This window comes from Gymnodraco acuticeps, unplaced genomic scaffold, assembly GCF_902827175.1.
Source record: "Gymnodraco acuticeps unplaced genomic scaffold, fGymAcu1.1, whole genome shotgun sequence".
NCBI lineage: Eukaryota > Metazoa > Chordata > Actinopteri > Perciformes > Bathydraconidae > Gymnodraco > Gymnodraco acuticeps.
Window position 1 is genome coordinate 256212 of NW_022990595.1, and position 21945 is coordinate 278156.

Here is a 21945-nt window from a genome sequence, read left to right on the forward strand (position 1 = left end):
GCGGTCTTCAGACTCTGGCCCTCCGCACCAACCTGCGATCCTTCGGGGACAGAACCTTCAGTATGGCAGCCCCCACTCTCTGGAACGCTCTCCCTGCGGAGATCTGCAACATCCCCACGCTTGACGCCTTCAAAAGGGCCCTTAAGTCCCATCTGTCTGCCAAGGCCTTTGCCCCAAATCTATTTGTTGTTTTGTTCTTCTTTTTAAAGCGACCTTGGGTCTCATGAAAGGCGCTATATATATCTTATTATTAATACATCATTGTAACGGTACCTCCAGTATTCCTACATGACAAGCATTGTCATAATATACAGTAAACATATTATTATTAAAAAAATGTCATTCTGGCTTTCTCTGTTCAAATGAGATGTCAACCATCAAAATGGTATAAGGGGTTCCAAGGGGTTCTCAAACGGATAGGTTATTAATGTATTTGCCTAATAGTTGCTTAAAATGCTACAATAACATGCTATGTACGATCTATCAGCCACCGTAGGCGGCGTAGTAGGGGGCGTGTCGTCAATTCGCTTTTCATGCCTCTCAGCCACCGTCGTGTCAGGTGGGCGTGTCGTGTACTATCGTGTACCGTCGTATACTGTCCGCGGCCGCAGCAAGCCTACTTTTTCCGAGATAAGGTCCGATGGAGGTCCCCCGGAAAGGGAGGGACTTCGCTTTCTAGGGCTCTGTCACATCCTTGCTATCCCCTCACACTGAAGTGAGCACTGCTGAGGGTGAGTTGCGCTAGGAATTGTGTTGCAGTTTATTACAATTGTGTGTGGTAAACCGGCTTTTAATTTGATGAAAGTGATGTATGTTGTTTAGTGTCAATTTGGGTACATTATTAACCAGTTTTTCCTTAAGTTTCCACCATAAGAAATAGCATTTTGGGTGATATTTATGGTGTGGTTTTTGCGCGAAATGTACGCGGTCTGCGCCACTTTGTTTGTTTACTTGGGTTCCGGTTAAATAGTAAAAAAATCAGCTCCTATCGTCTATCGCTATCGTCTATTCCTTGACCTCTGAGTGAAACGTCACGGGGTTAAATAGCCTGTGACACGAGTTTCCCCCATCATCCAAACCCATCAATTTGAGTAAATATTGTCCCCTTGAAAACCGTTACTGAACTGATTTTGGATATTTGTACTTTGATAACCATTAATCTGCCCTTCAATGTTGACCATTTCCTGGATCTTCTCGGGGATTCTTCAAGTCCCGCCAAATTACGTGTGACGTCATTGCGGGCACAGCGCTCCAGCTGCACCGTTCAGGATCCCAGCATCTGCATGTAAACGCACAATGGCGCACACAGCAGCAAGCTCAGACAGCTCAGACAGTTTCATTTTGAACGTGTCTGAGAGCTCATATGAGGCTGAAGCATCGGTTTATGTTGTATCTGTTAGAAGTTTAGGAATTAGGTGCGTCAATATGGGCGATCATACGGTCATGTAGCCAGTGGTGGAATGGGACTAAAAATCATCCCGGGACTCTCGACCGGCCCACTTCGGTACCGCTAGTAAGTTGTCAACGGGGGGAGTGGGGGATGTCAGGGGCGACGGGTGCTGTAGATAGTAAATGTAAATATGTAAATATTTGTGTCACTGTATCCTGGTAAAATACAAATATAATGCAATGTCTGTGTCTTTGACATTAGCGCTGCCAGCCACCTGTGCCCTGTACTACGAAGCCAGTTCAACAGACCCTGGATATGTTTGAGTAACAAACAAACTAACAACAACAAACGAGATCTCGCTAAGCGTCCTACGACGCTGGTTATCAACTCGGTAAATCAAGCCAGGGTTTCTCTCACCAGCTGAGAGCGCATTCATGTCTAAAACACGAGTGGATCTGACTTTAATTACATTTGACTGTGTTTTCAACATAATGTGTTGCTAAAAATAATACTTCTGCATACAGTATGTGACACTGTAAGTGTTGCACGGCCAGACACGGCAGATAAGGAAATATATGATATTATATGATCGATGATCTGATTGATGATGTAATATGAATGATAAGTGCGACACGTCGGCGTCTTCTCTGCATAGGCCTACGGCAGTTTAAACTGTATTTCCTTTATCCTGTAATATGACTTGAGAGATTTAAACGCCGCACACTGAGTTGATCTCTTTTCTATAGACGCCGGAGGCGGGCAGCGTCAGGTAAAACAAGTTATTTAGCCTTCCCAAACCTGAGCCTCACGCGCCGCCTATGGGGGATGTGCTAGTGATTTATCCGACCGGCCCACTTCGGTACCGGCCCATCGGGATTCGTCCCGATGGCCAGTCCGCGACTGCACCCAGCCCACGTAAACTGTCAACGGGGGGAGCCTCGCTGCGGGGAAACGGTGGACCTAGTGTCCCGATCGGAGTGGGAATAATAATAATAATAATAATCCGTGCATTTTATCCATTAATTTCCCCAACATTGTGGTGAAAAAAACACACGTTTGTGTTGGTGTACTACAACTACAAAAAGCATCGGTTTGTTTTCTCATCAGGAAATGCAGACCGGCACAAACAAACGATTTTTAATCATCATTATCACGATCATTTAATCTATCATATGTTTGCCGAATTGACATGAAAGCACTAATTCATGTAGTTTCATCCACTTGAGTTTACAACTACAAAAATAATCGATTTGTTTTTATATCACATCCTACGGGAGGAAATTCAGCAGCTCTCACTACCGATTTTTAATCCTAATGTAATCATCATCTTCACCACGATCATTTATGTTTATGTTCACCGAATTGACATGAAAGCACTGACAAATATGAATATACTGTAGTCAACTTCATTAAAACGTTATTAACGTGCCTAAACTCAGTAATTCACCATTTCTACGCATGACAACACACTTTGTCCGTGTTTAGCTCTCTCGCCGCACAGTGAAGCGTTCCCGCATTGACGTCACTTCCGGCTTCCCCCAAAACTTCAAAATGAGTCGAAGGAATTTCCCCGCGATGTTCGAAATTATTGATATTTAACGGAACGGTATCGCTTTTTCTTTTTTAAACTGACGGTTCAAGATTACTAGTAGCCCAATATTTCATTGCACAACAGTTGTTGGGATGCTGTCACAGGCTCTTTAAGGAATAGTGGATAGGAGAATTTAAAAGGATTTAGGAGAAGAGACTGCGGTGCTTTGAGAATCCGACTGCACTTTCACTATCCGTATTATGATGTGCCAGCGGACGTCATAAATGTGCGTCTGCTGCTGTGGGGAAACTACAGTTTTCTATGTATAATAAGAACGAGGGACTACTGTAAACTCATCTAGAGACTCTGCACCGTGCTCTGATGCTGTTGTTTTATGCGTTATGAACGGGGACAACAGAGAAACATATTCTTCATGACCAAAGTTGGAATTGAAATAAAAAAGGAAAGTGAAACTTATGCTCGTCACCCTCTCCCTCCGGTCCACATTAATACAAATTTAATATTTTGCAACTGGCTTTAATGACTGATTTAGGATTTAATTTTTTACAGCAAACAATTATTAGTACATCACCAATTATTTGGCTGGTTGGTTTGACCTTGATTCTTGGTAAATAAATTCCTATTGCCAACATTTATCATAATGTGTTTTAAGTAATACTATTATGAAAACACTGATGCTGTGTGATAAAACATCTTTTAAGGCAGTCAGAATTATATATTTAAAATATTGTACCACATTTAAATGACTGTGTGAATGTAAAACAGGCCTGCTCATCCTACAGAGAATAATTGCCTGAATCTGCTGCACTTTACAGCCCCAGTGTGGCTAAAACATTATTGCAGGCTTAAATATCATACTTAAGTTCTAAATCTGCAATACCTTGTCTATTAAAATATTCGCTGTCTTAACAGTCAAATAAGTACACTGTCAGGTGGGTGTTACGGGTAATGTGTATGGCTGGCGAGCATAAAATAGTCATTTGCAACAACAAAAGGGACACAAACCAACTGAAATAATATCGTAACTGTAATAATATGACAAAAAAAAAATGTCTTTGTTTAATTTGTTGTAAAAACAACCTCTGCTATGACATTTCCTACTGCTTACTTAAAAAAAGTAATATTATATAAGAAAAACCCATAGAACATAGAAACATAGAATTATGGAAAATAAAAGTAACTTTACATATAAAACGAACCAAAATGCATACTACATTTGAATTACAATTGTTGGACACTAATGCTTCTTTGTCACCAACAGACTCACCAAAATAATGTTACATGATCTTCTACAATGGGTGCCCTAGTCTTGTGGTAAGAGTGTTCTTTGGTATAGTGTGCATGTCAATGATTCAATACACAAATTATGATATAACAATCTTAAACCTTCTTTCACTGTCTTTAGAAACAGCCCAAAAATGGAAGGCAGTTCTTCAGAGATTGGTGAGTGTTAAATGTTGTATATTATTAGAGTTAAGCAAAATGGAGTCCTTGATATTGGTAACAAGTGTAGACGTGAAGTCTTTCATCCATTAAGTCTAGTGCAATTATGAACCAGTGACTTTTCAAGGAGTAATAAGTCCAAGAGCTGTCAATTAATGGTCATTCAAAAACATTTACCCCTGCTATTGGGTCATTCCAGAATTTGAGGAACATTCAGACATCAAAGCTTTTGAATAAATGAACCCTTTCTTTTATAATTTTCTGTTATGGTTTTAAGGAAAACAGGTAGTAAAATTGTTCTATTACGTTTTATTAGTTTATTTTCAGAAGCGCTCAATGGTGGGCTAGAACTGTAGAAATACATTTTTAGAAAGTGATATTAACCTTTTTTTAATCTTACTTTCATTCAAACACAGTTGTGTTCATTTTGTGATAATTGTTAAGAAACATTGTTAGTTGTTGCAACCTCAATATGCTTAGTCTACCTGGTAGCAATACCAAAAAGGCTATTCATATTCTGGGAAAATACAGTAATGGATTTAAAACATGTAGATTATGCTAAATTATGCATAAACATTGAATTTAACTGAAGATAATACATTTAACCGCAGCAAATGCAACCCTGTAAGTGTAGTGCAACTATATTACTCCTATGATAGTAACAGGGTTGCAAATCAATGCTTGTTAGCGTTTACAATACAACTTAAAGAGCAACTTGCAGGTTTTTTTTTTACTAGATTTATGCTTAACCTTGCATGAAAATTACAATTTAAAAAAAAGTTAATGCATGATTTGATATGTTTTACGAGACATAAGGGCAGGAATTCAGAAGGAAAGGAGCCGTTTTGAGCTCTGCTACTAAAAACTGCCTTTTTTTAACGTCATACGTCAAACGCGTCATATTACATCACATGGGGGAGCAACTTTCTCGGACTCCTTCTCTGCCCAATCCGCGGTAGCAGTTTGTCGTTGGTTTGAGCGGTTACATTGCATTTCACCATTTTTAATCATGGTGAGCTTGTGTTTGTGCAGGTTGCACAAACTCCAGCCTGTCAGGACATCGAGTCCACAGTTTCCCTAACAGGAAAAGGACCGGAGCTAGCTTTCGTTTCGTTGTGCGAGGTGCATCCACCTCCCTGCAGCACATACTCTCCACAGCTGAAGCCTATCAAACAAAACGTTTATCAGGAAACCGTATTACATCTCTCTCCCCCCCTTCGCTGCTCTCTCTCTCTCTCTCTCTCTCTCCCCCCTTTCGTTCCTCTCTCTCCCGGAGGGAACTGTGATGTGAGGAGAATCAGTGGAGAACAGGGCAGCTGTCTTGGTGAGTGACCGGCGTTAGCTACAGTTAATGTTAGCTAACGTCAGTCACATCACATCACTGTTGATACTGATCCATAACAGAAACGAATGCGTAGTATCAACAGTCCTGCCAGTAACGTTACTATATTATCAATACTACTTTAGTTATAGCCTGATATATGATTGCTAACTTTACAATGTTGTGATGTGACTGACGTTAGCTAACAGCTGTCTGTAGCTAACGCCGGTCACTCACCAAGACAGCTGCCCTGTTCTCCACTGATTCTCCTCACACCAAAGCTCCATTTCTCTCCGATGGCCGTTATTTCTTCTAATCCTTGGCTGCTCCTAGTCTCTTGGACGCATAGCAGGCTCATAATTATATGGTTGTGGTCCGTCATATGCATTCGAATATACATGTTCAACCTCTTCTGTGTCAAAACTAGCATTGTAATCCATGTTTATTAATACGTTATACCGGCCGCTCTCCCCCATGTGACCTCCCGCCTGGGACGTCACATGGGGAGGTTTTTTTTATGCGGAAGTAAAATGTCTTACAAAAACGACGCCAGATGTCACTGTAGTGTATATTTATGTATATTTTTTTGGAAAATCTAGTGTATAAATCATTTTCCTGCACATTTATTCACTGGTGTCTCTAACCTGCAAGTTGCTCTTTAATACATCAGAATCTCGAAGACATGTCACTCTATAAAAAACGCTTATGTGCACGGCCCCTCAAGTAGCTACTATAAGCCATGTAAATAAGCAGTTCTTCTTTTCAGTCTTTATTGGTACGCCAAACTGGCTGAATATATTAAACTGCTTTTTTATGACACTATAAATGTACAATTTCTTTTACAGGATGGCGCAATCTGTCCTGTGAAAAATGGACAGAATCTCATGTGAACTCCTGGTTGAAATGCATTGGAATAAAAGAAAATTACATAATTAAAATGCAAGAGGAGGAAGTAACAGGACCAGTTCTCACAGTTCTACAGAGGGAGTTCCTCAGCACCACAATTGAAATGAAAAGTGGCCAAATTGAACTCCTACTGAACAAACGAGATGAACTTTTAAAATCTAAACCAAACAAATTCAAAAAAGGAACTGATTTAGGTGAAAAGGAGGGAGACATTGTAAAAGGAAAGCTAGTCAACCCTGGCCAAGAACCAAACCCCCCTTCACAAAAACCTTGTGAAGGAGCAGAAGGGGACAGTAGCCTTACGGAGCTGGATGATAACTTAACTTCTACAGAAGTATCATTCTGTGACTTTCGTAACTTTGACAAGAAGGACAAAAACTGCAGATATATCAAACACAATGTGCTACCTCCAGAAACAGGAATTGAAAGCATGATTGATCCATGTCATGAATATAAGTCCCTGGAGATTGCACACAAACTAGACTCAAAAAGACTACAATCAAAGGTAGCAAGTGAGGTGTTAAGATTTGCATGTGCGTGCATGAATATGCGAAGCAATGGGACCATTCATTTTGGGATTATGGATAAAATAAGAGGTAAACATCGGCATGGTGAAATCATTGGGGTTCCTGTCACGAGTCGAGAGGATTTTGTCGATGCACTAGACAACATTGAAAGATGCTTTAGAGGGTCAGATCAACAATGCGACGCCAGGAGTTGCATAAAGAACCCCCAATTCATTGAGGTCCTTGACAAGGAAACTAGTGAGGAAACATGGGTCATTGAGTATGATGTTGTCCCAAAGGCAAGCATTGTGAAAGACAAGCTTTTCTATGTTGGTGTCCCAAAATTCTCTGAGAAGGACAACAAAATCAAACTTGAAGAGAAAGTTCCTTATCGGAGAGTCGGAGCTAACACGCCACGCATACCAGATGATGACCTTGTTCTTTTCATTCAAAGACTCAGGGAGAAAGACCAAGAGAGAGAAGAGGCAGAATCTTCAAGCAATCAAACAACTGTTGAACGTGAAGAAGGTCAAGAGAGGAAACTCTCCATCCTCTTATGTGGGAACACTCATATGGACAACTCCATGTTCTACATCATAGTGACCAACAAATTTCACACCGAGCATCTCAGCCACATTAGCTTCTTGCTAAACATGAATATCTTCTGTGTGTTTGATTTTGACCCTGATTCCAAAGAATCTGGTCTTTGTGGAAAATACAAGGAGCAGAAGGCTGTAAACCTTCACTTTCTTGATAACTACGCAAATAATGATCGATTAAAATCTTCAGACTTTGTTAATTCGTTGCAGCTTTTTGAGAGACCAAGCTGGATTTTCTGCAATGGAAGAAACAACTTTCCCAAAAGAGAGAAACCCTGTGATGAAAAGACGTGGATCAAAACAAGAAAGAAGAAACTGATAACGGCAGTATCTCTCATCTGCAATGACATCCTTCCCAGGCAGTCATTTGTAGTCCTCTTCCTGCTCATGTCTCATATTGAGCAGCCACTTGTTGAGGCTTTCCATCAATTCTTTGCAGAGATGAATGGAAAGGATAATTTGACAGTAATATCTGAGTCAAAGAAAAACTACGAAAAATGGGCAAGTCTTGCGCAGGTGTCTTGTGACATGTCTTCACTCAAAGAAATCAGCATTGTTGAAATGCCACTGAGTCATGTGGACGCCACAGTTCAAAGCATTCAGCTCTCAAAGAATCAACCCGAAAGAAAATTACCTGTCTCTAACGGAGCACTTTGCTTCTTAAAGTCAGTTGAAGAGGCTATGTTAGATTCTTTGGAAATCATCAGTGTTGACCAGTGTGATGATACAAATGTGGATATCATGATTGAGGAAGAAATCCAACAAATTGAGAGAAACTTCTATCATGGTGGAAAGATAAGGTGGATCAATTTCTGGCTGTCTGACAAACAAAAGTGTGGAAATATCATAAAGAGGAATGCCTATAATGAAACAAGCACAATACTGGACAGGATTAAACAGCGTCACAAGGCCGAACGTCCCATTGAGAGTGTGAACATATATCATCAACCTGGCAGTGGTGGAAGTACAGTGGCAAGACAGATCCTCTGGAGTTGGAGAAAGAAAGTGCGATGTGCAGTGGTTAAACAGAGTAAGGAAATCACAACTGTGTGTGAACATGCAGTGAGACTGAGAGAACATGACGAGAGAGACAAAGACAACTGTTTGCCAGTGCTCTTGCTCTTGGAGGACCGCAATGCAGATTACATACATGATCTCAGGTGGGAACTTGGAAATGTCATTGCAACCCAAAAAAGAAATCCTTCTGTGTTGTGCTTTATCCTCCTTATTTGCAACAGGTCAAACAAACCAGAAAAAATGTGCAGAGAATCATCATCACAAACAGTGGCAGTCAGCCATCAGCTTACAAATGAAGAGAAGCCTTTGTTCTCAGAAAAACTTAAGAAACTCAAGCTGGACTTTGAACCAAACTTCATCCTCACATTTGTGCTGTGGAACGAAGGGTTCAATAAAAGTTACATTGAAGATTTTGTGAAAAACCTTTTACTTAAAGTTGATCATTCATCACTCACCACTCGCCTCATCAGATTTGTGGCTCTCTTGAACTACTATGTTGAAGACTCTTACCTGACTGTATCTCACTGCGAGGCATCTCTTGGCATAGCTACCAATGTTGAGAGAGCTAAGTATCATGAGAAAGTTAAGTACAGTGCCTTCGTGGATCAGCTCAGTGATGAAGCTCGGATGATTTTCATCCACCTTAATGATGAATCATCAACACACATCTCATCAATAAGGATTATTCATCGAAAGTTGGCGGAGGAACTTCTGACTCAGCTGTCTGCAATTGTTCCTCAGAGTGATATTGCCATGGATCTCATCACTGACAAAGTACTTATCAATCATAGGTTTGCCAGAGACGAGTTGCTGAAGTTCATCAGAGATCTTTTCATCAAACGCAGTAAAAAGAGCAGAGGTGATTCTGTAGACACAGCTTTTTCACCCCTTATTGAGCATATCAGCACCGAAGAAGGTGGTGTACAGAAAGCTGTTGATCTCATGAAAGCTGCTTACCTAGCTTGGGGTAACGATCCATACGTTGCACATCAGCTTGCCCGGCTGCTTTACACAGAGCTCAGATTTGAAGAGGCCCTTGAATGGGCAGAGGAAGCTAAATCTCTTCGTCCACTTGATCCATTTGTCCTTGATACTTTAGGACAAATTTACAAGAGGTGGTTTTACCACTTGGTTGATACTTGTAGGACACCATCCCCTGAAAGTGACATTAAAATCATAAGCACTGCCCTCAAAGGAATCTCTGCCTTCCGGACCTCCGAGAAATCATTAACGAAAGAGGCTGTCAACTGTTGTTCGTACTACGGGGAAGTAGATGTTTGCTGCAGGCTGCTAAAATTCCTGTCAGAAGTCAATGTTTTTTCAAACAATACTGGAAAATCAGAGTTGATGCAGTACTTGCTAACAGACTACATACCAGAAGATGTAAAAAAAACCTGGCATGGGTTTCATCCTCAGTTGAAAGGATTACAAAAGAGCTTATGCAACGCACTTGAGTGCATTTCAGAAGACCTCAGCTACTTTCAACCCGACATTAGCGAAGAAGATGAAAAGCTTGATGCGAGGGATCCAGAACAAGTGTACAATCCAAAAAAATGGCTGAGAAGGAAGAGTGCTGTATATGCTGAATTATTTTGCATTTTAGCAGATGAGAGTGACCAAGAAGCTGAAAGCGACAGTACTGACATTGCCAGTCAGGCTGAAGGGCTTACTACATTCAAAAGACAGATTAGGACCTACAAGCTTGGTGGAGGAAATTTTACATCCATCCTCTCATTTCTTTTTGACAAGAACCCACATAGGGCAGGAAAAAAACTTGAGACAATTATTGAAATGTACCCAGAAAACATGAGAAGTAATAGCTTGGAACCAACAGAACTTGCAAACTATATTGTTTGCCAGATAGCTCTTAACTGTACTCTACCTGGGTCCTCGAAGCTCCTGTCCCTTGACAAACTTCAATATCTCAGCAAGAGATTTATTACCAAGGGGAAAAACATGTCGGGTCCAAGTGCCCTCTTCCTTCTCTCCCTTCTGTTTTGGCCTGAATCTGGCAATGAACTCAGTTCTGCTCATGCTCAGCTCCTTTTATCAGCCATTAATGCACTGCAGAGACTCTTTGAGCAAAAAAGCCTTAATACTCGTCGGAGGAAACTGTTGACCCACTTCTTTCTGGCAAAGCCAAAAGGTCTTAACAAGTTTGTACACAAAACGGCTATCGAAGCACTGGTCAAAGGCACTCTAAGTGAACGAAACCTGAAATGGCTTGGAGGAGAAGTGTGGAAAAACGAGGAAGTTATGAAGCTACTGCAACGTGTTGAAGGATGGACAGAAAATGGAAGGTTGTTTGTGAAAGGTGGAACCAGAGACGACAAAATCAGGGTCCATCCTCGACATTCTGCTTCCTTGCCAAATGGAAATGAACAAGTTACCTTCTACTTGGGCTTTTCATTTGATGGACTCGTTGCCTGTGACATCCAAGTAGTGGAATAATGCTCACAATGTTAATCTGTAAATATTGGTCAAGTCCTGTGACACATTGTTGTGTGGGGTATGATTCTCAAGAAAAAGAAGCTCTGAATACAGCGGTCAAAGGAAAAATGAAAATATAAAAGATTTTATTTTTCCAATACGGAAAACAAGTGAAAGGTTGAGTCTTAAACCGATTTAATGGGAGTATTAAGTAGTATATATATTTTTTCATTAGTAATTATTTTGAACATTATGTTTTGATTTTGAATATGTTTTTTTTTTTTTATGATCTACAAAGGGCAAATGATTGTACCATAATGTCTGCCTTGTGTCTTTGTACAATAAAAAGCAGACAATCCCACGATAAGATGGCTTGCAAATGTGAGATTTTAAGATCAGGACAATACAGTTGTACATAACATGTAATCATATTTCATACTCAGAATTTATCAAGCATTTTTGTTCTCTAATACATTATTGTATTTTAGCACTTGCCCTTAATGTATTGTCTTTCTGTTCATTATATAATTTCATCTTGAAATGTAAAAGTGCTTTTTACGTCATGTTAAAGCATGAAAACACAGCCTTCTTATGTTCTCTGTATCTAATAATGGAAGGATTCAGGTTAAAAAGCAAATAAGAGATCAATGGGATGTATGATACATCTTTTCTTAACCTGCCTGAAGATGTGTAACACGAACCTAACCATAGCCTTTACTCATTGTTCTGCAAGTTGCTGGACACTGAGATCCAACAAGTAAGCTGTACACGCCCTTATGAATGAGAAGACTTCTTCAAGGCTGAAAAAAGGCTACAATATGAGTTATTTAACTTTTCACTGGAAATAACGTTTTTGTTTTTGCATTGACAATTGATAGATTGTTAATACTGTATGCACATACCTATAGGCAATGTTTCATATGCAATAATGCTTCCTGTGTCATGGCTAGGGTCTGATTGTCAAAATGTGACTTCAGACAATTATTGAGCTCATCAGTTACTGCATGAAACAAGAAATAAAGTTGTTGATGAAAACATGATACTTCAGTCTTGATTTAAATTCTACTACATCTATAGTTTTACAAACATTTCCTCGTTGAATCAATACTCTTATAATCAAAAGATTACATGCTTTACTACGGAAATATACATTCCACTAATATGCACCTTTATATTATTGCAAAAGTGATCTCTATCTCAGTCAAAATTCACAAAAATGAACTAAATTCACAAAGGTAATTTACAGGAAGTTCCTATCAAGGAGTCCCATTAAGTGTTTTCACATACATAAAAAAATATTAATAAAAGGGAGACATTAGAAAGACACATTATAGTTATGAAACTGTTTATTTCAAGAACAATTACTATTCAGACATTGGTGCAAATATAACACATCATATTCATATTTTTTTAAAGAGCATCCTAAAACAAATATTGCTGGGGAAGCTTCAGTTTTTGATGTAAAGAAAAACATCTGCTGCACTATTAACAATGTATTCAATATTTCCTTAAGAGTTTTTCATTGAGTAATGTTCAGTAGTACCTGGATTAGTATAAGGTTGTTTGTCCAGACATGTTGGACTGGGGCGTCATTTATTTACTAATAGCATTTATTTAGCATTTCTGTCTTCATGAATCACAAAAATAGAAAATCCTAATAAATCTTAAAACATCAATCATTCATTCCTAAAAAAGAAACTGTACCTCAAAAGTAGGATACATAAGAAAACAGCAATGCACATTGAAACATAGTCACAGTATAAAGAAACAGCAAAATTCAAATGAATAAATCTGTGGGAACAAAATACTGTATTGAAATTGTACAAAACTTCAAATCTACAATACAAGAGCAAACACAAATAAAGTTCCCACCGGAGTGGGCAGATAGCCACTTCATGTAAACAACACTATAAGCATATTAAACAGAGTGATGCATCCATACTTACCAGTAGGGTTGGGAACCGAAACTCGGTTCCAGATGAGAACCGATAAGAAAATGCCGGGTACCGGGTACCCATACAAAATACACAATTTCGGTTCTGCTTAACGGTTCCTAAACGCGGTAGACCCTGTATTCCAGCGGGTCCGTCTGCACCGCGGTGCTGCGGTGACCCGGTGGAATACAGGGCGGACCTGGAGAATCACAGAACGGCCGGTCGTCAGCGGGCCGTTGACGGCCGGCTCGGTACGCTGATGGCCTGCACCGCCCTTCATTTTTTTAAATGGCATCATATAAATGCTGACAGGCGACAGAGGTCCACAGTTGCCCCGCAGCGATGCTCCCCCGCCCTCCCGTAGACATTTCACGAGCTCAGTCACTTCATAACACCAAAGATAGGTCGCGGTAAACACTCTGAAGTGATGCTCCACTACACTAAAAAAGAAAAAGAAAAGGCAAAGTGTAATGCCTGTTAATAGCTTGCCACAGGCATAGCTCAGTTAAAATAAAGCACAGCTATTGTGCAATACATTTGTATTGCATGTATATTTTTTAGTAACAATTTCAGTTAAAGCTTTTAAGAATAAATATATTTTTGTTATCTAAACGTTTGACCTCTTTATTTTACAATTTTGGAATCGAAACGGGGAATCGATAAGAACCGGAATCGATAAGCAGAACCGGAATCGAAATCGGAATCGATAAATGTCAAACGATACCCATCCCTACTTACCAGTGAAGACTCTGTATTGCTCATGTAGAGCATTTCATCCTTAAATAAAATGGTGGTTATACCCATCAAACCTTATATGGAAATGATAATCATATTAATCCCAAACTAGAACAAAATAAATATGTTTGACACTCAAGTATCAACTTGACATTCCTGCCTCGAGTTGTTTCTCGAGATCATAGTGATCATAGTCATCATGTAAAATATTTTAGAATTGTTGTGGGCTCATCTTGTGTTTTTCAATAAGATGAGGCATTAAGATCTCATGTGTACAAAACTCAGGTCGATGGATGTTAAAGTGACATCAGTGGTACTTACAGCTTTAACTAACCTGGTACTGGTAGGGTCCTCCTTCATGTAAATTCAAATGATCAAGTGAGGACAGCTGATGAAACAAACAGGATTAAATGGAAAAGCCATTTTACAAGCATATTTTCATCATAAACCTCCCAACAAACATTCATTTATATATGGCTGTATGATTAGACATTTGACGAAGCCATACTTACTTACTAGTTCTTTAGCTTTTAAAAAAGAAAACTGTTTTAATTGAATAACTCCTCACTTTCAGTATGAAGTTATTAAATGAAAACCAAGCTTACTGGAGCTCCCACCAATCAAGAATGGAGAATACAGATTCAATGACACATACTGTACAATCTATATTAGTATTCACATAAACTGACATGCCTGAATAAAATGATGCCTCAATGCAAAAACACAAACAAGGGCCTTCACCAAACTTGCTGCAAGTTTGGGGACCTTGAGATCCAACAGCGTTTAAGCTGTGAGGGCCCCTAGCAATGAATGAGAAGACAGAAAATGGTGGGACTTGCCTCCGGCTGAAACAGGGCTACACTGAGACTCCCCCATGGCATCGCTACAGAGAGAAGAGAAATCTGGGTTTAAGCATCGCAGCGACCCGGAGGTTATGCAGCTGTCAAATGCACTCAGCACGTACAGACTACCAATCATTTATTTATTTTGAACGGTAAATACTCAATTCAAAAGTAAAACATTTACTAGCATTTTTCTAATAAAAGCAGGGATGTGCATTTATGTTGATTCACCTTAAAGACAACACTGATGTTTATAACTGGAGTACAAACCTGCTGTGACGTCTCATCCCACTAACGTCCCGCAAAGAAGAGTCTTTAATTTTTGCCACATTTTATTACAATACAGTTTTACAACAATACATATACCACTTCATTAAGTACTCCAACTATTTAAGGTTATGGGAGTATCTCCTCCATTAAAACTATAAACATAACACAGATTGAATGCATGAACAGTTAAATGAAGCCCTCACCAAACAAAGTTGGGGACACGAAGTCCAACAGCACTACGTGCTGTGAAGGCCTCACTTTTAGCTCAGAACAGAAATGTATTCACATAAAACTTGCCTTGATAAAGGGTGTGCACTGCCCATGTAACTCCAGCGCCTTCACAACACTACGAACCATATCTACTACACTTCTACACACCTGAATGAAACATGAGAAGGAAAAGAAGCCACAGAACAGAGATGGTTTCAAATAACACTTCATAGTCTTGGTTAGGTACAATGTAAATATTTCCCATGCGCTCTGTGATGCTGTTCATCTAACTATCAAACTATTTTGTTTGTTGTGTATTCAGTGTCTCTTCCTCATAGCTCAGTAGTAGAATAAACAGTACGTGGCGGTAATATAATACCAATACTGGTTTCTACTAGCAGTTGAGGACATTAGAAAAGGGTTGAGTGTCCAAACCTATTGAAGAGAGGATGGCAGGCTTCAGTAGCGGGCTCCAGGAGACATGACAGGGGGCCTCAGACCCATGGGCCGGAGAGGGGCTCCCTGGTACACGGGGGGTCCCACAGGAGGGGCCTGTCCGAATGGAGGCATCCCCCCTGGCATGTAGCCTGGCATCCCCTGGGGCGGACACCCGTACTGTCCTGAGGAAACAAGGGTTTTTGGATCTTTATACAAAAATGTATAGAAAAAATCATATGGGTTTTACCTTATAACGAGAGTCGATAATGCTGTACTGATGTCTGATTCAGGTCTTAAGGAACGAAAGGAAATATTTTAATGTTGCAACTTGTGAAGGTTCAACGTCAAGACAGTTGTTTGATGTATTGAAGTACTGTTCATTAATAATCCCACACCACATTCAATAGATTTAGCTTTGTTTCCCCGGCATAATTACAACTTGGATGCTGACATGAACACTATGAACAAGTCTAAAAGTCACATTTACGATATGACATGAATGCAGCATTAGGCACAGTTGTGCTTAAATGTTAACAGTGACTTGCTAAGACGCTGATGCTGAGACAATAGTTTAGCATGCTAATATGCTAAACAATCTTAGTTTAGCATGCTAATATGCTAATGAGCACTAAACAACGTACAAAATACAGGTATTTGATCATCAACCAGCACTTACAATGGTATGACTAGCTTGAAGTGAATATATCTGCACTTTCCTTGTTGTTCTGAGTTTAAATCTTTATGGTGTGTCGCTTTGGTTGAAAGCGTCGGCCAAATGAAACATAATATAACCAAAGTATTGGACAAATACAAACTTTGACTTGTTAAAGGTGCTATAAGAAAAAGGGGATCACCAAAGTCATCAGGATGTATCTTCTGGGGACCATGACAAACTATCCAATAATAGAGACATTGCCATCCCTACAGATATGCCTTATTCACATATATCGTTCAATATTGCTTGGTAAATTAGAGCATCAGGGACAGTTTAAAGGTAAAGATTCTTTAGAGACATTTTCATCCTGAAGTACAGCGTTGTACCCCACAACAGCTAAGAATAAACAGCTATGGTTAACACACCAACAACATGCTAACAACTAATAAAAGGAAGTCAGTAGCCTACCAGGTATGGGATGCCTCATGCCGGGCTGCTGAGCCATGCCGCCCGCTGAGGGGGCAGCAGCGGGGGTCTGGCCTGGGCGGGAAATACTGCGCTGGTACCTCGGCAACTGAGCCCGCAACTCCTCCTACCAGACACCCAGAGAAAAAGAGAACAAGTTATTCGAGACGGAATCTCTGAAGATCAGCCAGGAGAAATAAACAAGGAAAGACTTTGGCTGTGTGAAAGAGTTTCTCCTCAAATGTCTACTTACTTTGGAAAAATAAATGTATCAATGTCAAGGCTCAAATAAATGAACCGTCCCTTAAAGAATGACTGTATGTGTGTTGATGTGTTAAAATAACAAAATGCCAACAAAAAGGTGGAGTACTCACCAGTGAGACGTCCTCATCAGGGTGGATCAACTTACTGGTTGCACTGGAGGGGCTGAGGGTGTCAGGCTTACTGGTCACAGTGGAGGGGGGTTTGGAGAGCGTGCTGCTGCCGGGGCTAATCACGGCTACGGGGATCTGAGTGTAGGCCGGGAAGGTGGGCTTCGAGGGGTCAGAGGAGGAGGAGGAGGAGGGAGGGTGGGGAGACCCTGACTGCTGACTCTGAGGGAGGAGAAGAAAACACATTAGAGAAGCTGGAAAGCATTTCATTTTCATAAAGAGATAAACTGTAGGTATACGTTGTGGTTACTCCCATTAATGAGTGTGCACTGTCAAGACCTGCTCTTTATGAAAAGGGTCTAGAAATAAGTTCTGTTGCGATTTTTCGCTACTTTAATTGGCCTGGTTTAAACGTTGGTTCAGCAAGAAGGGAAGAAAAGACAGTCAAGGTGGTTTTTGCACTTTTCATTTTTCTAATACGAGCATAATTGACACAAAATATTGATTTCAAGTTGTTTTAGATTAATAAAATGTTGATATAATTGCATCCATAGCAATGGTCTGCTATTAAGAAGCAGAATGCAGTAGTTGACCAATCAGAATCAAGTATTTAAGATGTATGCCTGTCATATATTGCCATAAAGTGGCCGAGAACAACATTTTGATTTTGACAACTGGACATTACAAAGATTGTGTTTTGAGAGATTTAAGTGGGTAAATCAAACCTCAACCCATTTTAGTCTCAAGAAGAACACAGATGATCAGGCTTTGATTGTGCAAATGTATATTTTCACTTCATAATGGCATGTAAACGCAAGTTTATAATTCGGGACTAAGCCATCTCTATAAAACTGATGTAATTAAAATGGGAGAGTAACCCTTTAAAGTATGACTAAGTTACATCTATTTTGTAGCCTGCAAGAAAACAAATCCCAAAGAGACCGCTGTGCTATATTACCCTAAAGCAGTTCAGAATAAAGAAGCTTCATTTACAAATCTGCATGACTCTCGATTGTCTCATGTTGTTACGGTGCTTAATCAAACCTAGATGTATTCTATTATGCAGATGTGTAGCAAAACAAAATGCAAACAATGGCATTTTGCTAGACAGTACACAAAGTATTTTCTAGCCCCATAATTGGTTAGAATTGATCATTTCTTGCAATAACAGCTAAGGCAAATAAAACGGAATGAATTCCCAAGTACACCACAGCAGGCAAACTATTCAAAGTGATGTGCGTGCCAGGTGTAAAGCTGCAGGGTGTCACAGTGGAGCAGGCAGACAGCTGCATACTTGGGACAGAGCTTTAGGGGAGGCAGACTGAGAATCTGCACTTTCACTTGCAACGCGACAGACCATCTGCAGCACAGGAGAGAGTCGAGATAACACACAGACACTCAAATCCAGCAACAGACACTTTTTGTTTTACACTGCTATGGACAGTCTTGCACTAATGTACATTCTCAAAGATATTGAAGTGACTGTTATTTTTGGATATGTTGATTGTTGTGCTTTTATTTAGGTCTTAATGTGTGCATATATATAAACGTGTCTTTGATTGTGTGTATATATATATATATATATAGGTATATATTTGCATACATATTTTTATATTAATTTGTTTTTGTAAATGGTGTCATGAAGGTCTTACCTGTCCAGCAATGGGGAAAAGAGGCTTTGAGAGACCAGGCTGGGCGGGGGGGGGGGCAGCAGGAACAGCAGGTCGAGTCAGGACGTTTGCAGCAGGGGGAACCTGAGCCATGTGTGTGATGCCAGGGCGGTGGCCCACAGGAGGCATGCCTGACAACAGCAACACACATTCAAAGCATGAGGGAACAAGTTTCAATATTATTTACTTGTACTATTTTATCTGTTTTATTGTGTTGCACTGTTGGAGGAGCCTGTGACCTATTGATTTGTGATTATGTGATTTTCATTGTCATAACTACACTGTAGCTATGCACACATGACAATAAAAGCCTTGAAACTTGAAACAAGTGAAGCCTCATTACAGCAGTGTCACAATATACCTTTACAAACTTTCATTGGAAAAATTGACATTTCAAATGAATTAATAATAGTGATGATAGATAACATGATAACAGAAGAAATGTTTACAATGTTTTTTCAAAGTAAATAACGGTCCTAAAAGAAAGATGATTAGTTGATTTACCATCCTAATAGTTGAGGCTCTAAATAGGGTATTAAGTATTAAATGATGATTTGCTTTGTTATAGTATCTTTATATGCTGATATTTATTTTATTTTTATGCTACTTTATTTATTATAGTTGTAAAATATCTTTATATTAAAGTGTTATCTTCTTTATTTCACATTTGACTTATTCAACATTTTAAAACAAATTTAAATGACAAAAAAACCACACATTATGCCTATGTTGTGGAGGTTAGTATTCTCTAACGGCGTACGCAGGCAGGATATTACCCGGTGGCACCCCGACCATCATTGGTGGCATCCCAGCACCTGGAGGCATCATCCCTCTCATTGGTATCATGCTAAGCACACAAGGAAACATGTTCATGTTTAAAATATCAAGATATCATGATATCTAGGAATTCAAGTTTCTATTAATAATCCTAAAACTATACCCTGGAGGCATTCCTGGCATTACGGGGGGCATTCCGTGCATCATTGGTGGCACACCTGGCATCATTGGGGGAATTCCTTAAACAAAAAGATTATGTGAAACTCAAATCACAAGTTATTTATGTGGATTATAAATGGAATGATGCTTCTGTTTACATTAATATTCCTATTTTAACATCATAATTATTGTTTTTATTTCATTGTATCAAGTGCCATGTACAGTCATCTATTTAGTGACCACAGACCATTTATTTCAATTTTTTTTTTTTTTAGAAAGGGGCAGGGAATATAAGATGATTTGTTTCTCCCTGCTCCTTTTCGGGTATGGTGTGTTTACAGAGACATGTTTTGTAAAGAATTGTTATAAATTGAGTTTGTGCATAACATGAACAGAAACAGATACAAATTAAATTAAAAAATATTTGCTGTTCATTTTTTATTTTATTATGTTTAAACGTCATTCCACCTTTTAAATATTGTAATATTTTAATGCCTGAACACACTGCTGCTGTAGCAAAAATAATTTCCTAACTTGGGATCAATAAAACTATCTATCTAAGAATATGGTACATTTGTGTATTTTTAATCACATACCTTGGTTCTTTTGTTCCAGGACTCTTCTTCTCTCTTCCATGTCTTTTTCAGGAATACCCTCCATGCCGTATATTTCCAGCTCAATATCTGTTCTTCCAGGTATTGCATTAGGGACTCCATCAATGGTCTCTTTATGCACCTAAGATACAAGTGATACAGTGAGTGAAGTATATAAACAAAGGACTTTTTTGATTTTTCTATTATAAATGTCCTCACCTGCATACAGTGGATTGCAAGCCCAGGGCCAGTGTATAGCTTTTTGTGACAGATGTGACATTTGAAGTGTTTAGCCTTCTGATGCTGAATGAGAATCTTTTCATCATCAAAATCTCTGTTACAGTACCTGTCATTAACATTTAGGAAACCCCTCTGAAAAAAAACATTGTAATATATTTTTCATCATAAAGACGTTTGGTGCATTTGTTTACTCAAACCCCTAAGCAGACACAAATCACAGGGTATCAAAATCAGACATCTCCTCACATTATATCCTGTGATATTTCCTTAAACTAAAACAACACGTACTAAACATGCATAATGTTAGTCTGCTAACTATGCTGCTAACGCTACACAAGTGTTGTTGTGATCACAGATCAGTTGAGTTAGATGAGTAACATTACATGATAATAAGAATATCTCTATGTAGGTCTTTATAAGAGCAGGATAACTTAGTAACACTACATTTAAGCATTGGAAAAGGATACCAGCACCAAGGCTTCATTTGCTTTTTCTTCTTCCTTCCCATGGTTTCTGTACTGTCTGTAAAATAAAGCAGCTGACGGTACCGTAACACACAAACACACAAACACACACACACACACACACACACACACACACACACACACACACACACACACACACACACAAACACACGCACACACTCAAACACATGCCTACCAAATGACAACAGGAAGTTCAATACGGCGACGTGTCTTCAGCTGTGGTCTACAGCGAGCTCTGCTGGTACAAACATGTTATTTGTTTAATAACAAATTAAAATAAATTATTCGAGAAATACAATTTACATATGTAAACACTATTTAATGTACATCCACATCTCCCCGTTCAATTTAATATTGAAAATAGATTACATGTATTCTCAATGAATATAGAGTACATTCACAGAGCAGAGTTTTACCAATGTTATTTTTGTTATTTCCATTACTGTAAGTGTATTCTTATTTAATTTGTCATTTGTACTTTTATCATTTTATTTGTATTCTACGAGGGGCTCCGTAGTATTCTTATTATACCTGTGTATATTATCATGTGTACTATCTGGGTTTCTCTCTTATTCTGTTGCTGCTATAACACCTGACTTTTCACTTAGGGGATCACTAAAGGTCCATCTTATCTTATCTCAATTCATACCTAGAAGCAGGTTTCTTGATGTCTTTCATTGACAATTGTTTACTTCTCCAACCCATTTCGGATAGTTGTTGAGTCTAATTTAAAAAAAAAAAAAAAAAAAAGTCCTTTTCCTCTTTGAAGATGGAACCTATACTATGATCCATGAATCCAGATGATTTGGCCACACAATACATTCTATAATTGTACATGCAAAATGTTTTATTCACAGACAGAACATATTTTTCCCATTTCAACAAGTTAAACCACTGTTATAAAACATTATTAACAACATAATTTTTAAATGAACAG

At 39.1% G+C, this 21945-nt stretch overlaps 2 protein-coding genes across 2 annotated transcripts; one reads left to right on the top strand and one right to left on the bottom strand.

The window, feature by feature from the left end:
• Positions 1–584: 584 nt before the first annotated feature.
• On the top strand, positions 585–12204 carry LOC117554423 (sterile alpha motif domain-containing protein 9-like). Its single transcript, XM_034228871.1, has 4 exons — positions 585–731; positions 4204–4256; positions 4348–4385; positions 6552–12204. The coding sequence occupies exons 3-4, from the start codon at positions 4361–4363 to the stop codon at positions 11183–11185; spliced, it is 4659 nt and encodes a 1552-aa protein (XP_034084762.1). The 5' UTR covers positions 585–731; positions 4204–4256; positions 4348–4360; the 3' UTR covers positions 11186–12204.
• A 1524-nt stretch (positions 12205–13728) lies between these two features.
• On the bottom strand, positions 13729–21095 carry LOC117554404 (BUB3-interacting and GLEBS motif-containing protein ZNF207-like). Its single transcript, XM_034228838.1, has 10 exons — positions 20991–21095; positions 20503–20629; positions 20287–20425; positions 19695–19770; positions 19531–19601; positions 18737–18885; positions 18379–18444; positions 17088–17306; positions 16717–16840; positions 13729–15775 (listed from the first exon to the last, which is right to left on the bottom strand). Exons 1-10 carry the CDS (start codon positions 21029–21031, stop codon positions 15615–15617), a joined length of 1173 nt encoding a protein of 390 aa, XP_034084729.1. The 5' UTR covers positions 21032–21095; the 3' UTR covers positions 13729–15614.
• Between the last annotated feature and the right edge of the window lie 850 nt (positions 21096–21945).

Bases quoted from the DNA above. Each gene is read 5' to 3' on its own strand.
- LOC117554423 (XM_034228871.1), top strand. From the start codon at position 4,361: ATGGAAGGCAGTTCTTCAGAGATTG. The intron at 4,386-6,551 runs GTGAGTGTTAAA...TTTCTTTTACAG, and splicing joins AGGCAGTTCTTCAGAGATTG to GATGGCGCAATCTGTCCTGT.
- LOC117554404 (XM_034228838.1), bottom strand. From the start codon at position 21,031: ATGGGAAGGAAGAAGAAAAAGCAAATGAAGCCTTGGTGCTG. The intron at 18,886-19,530 runs GTAATATCCTGC...TGCTGTTGTCAG, and splicing joins GATGGTCGGGGTGCCACCGG to GCATGCCTCCTGTGGGCCAC. The intron at 18,445-18,736 runs GTAAGACCTTCA...CCTGTGCTGCAG, and splicing joins TTTTCCCCATTGCTGGACAG to ATGGTCTGTCGCGTTGCAAG.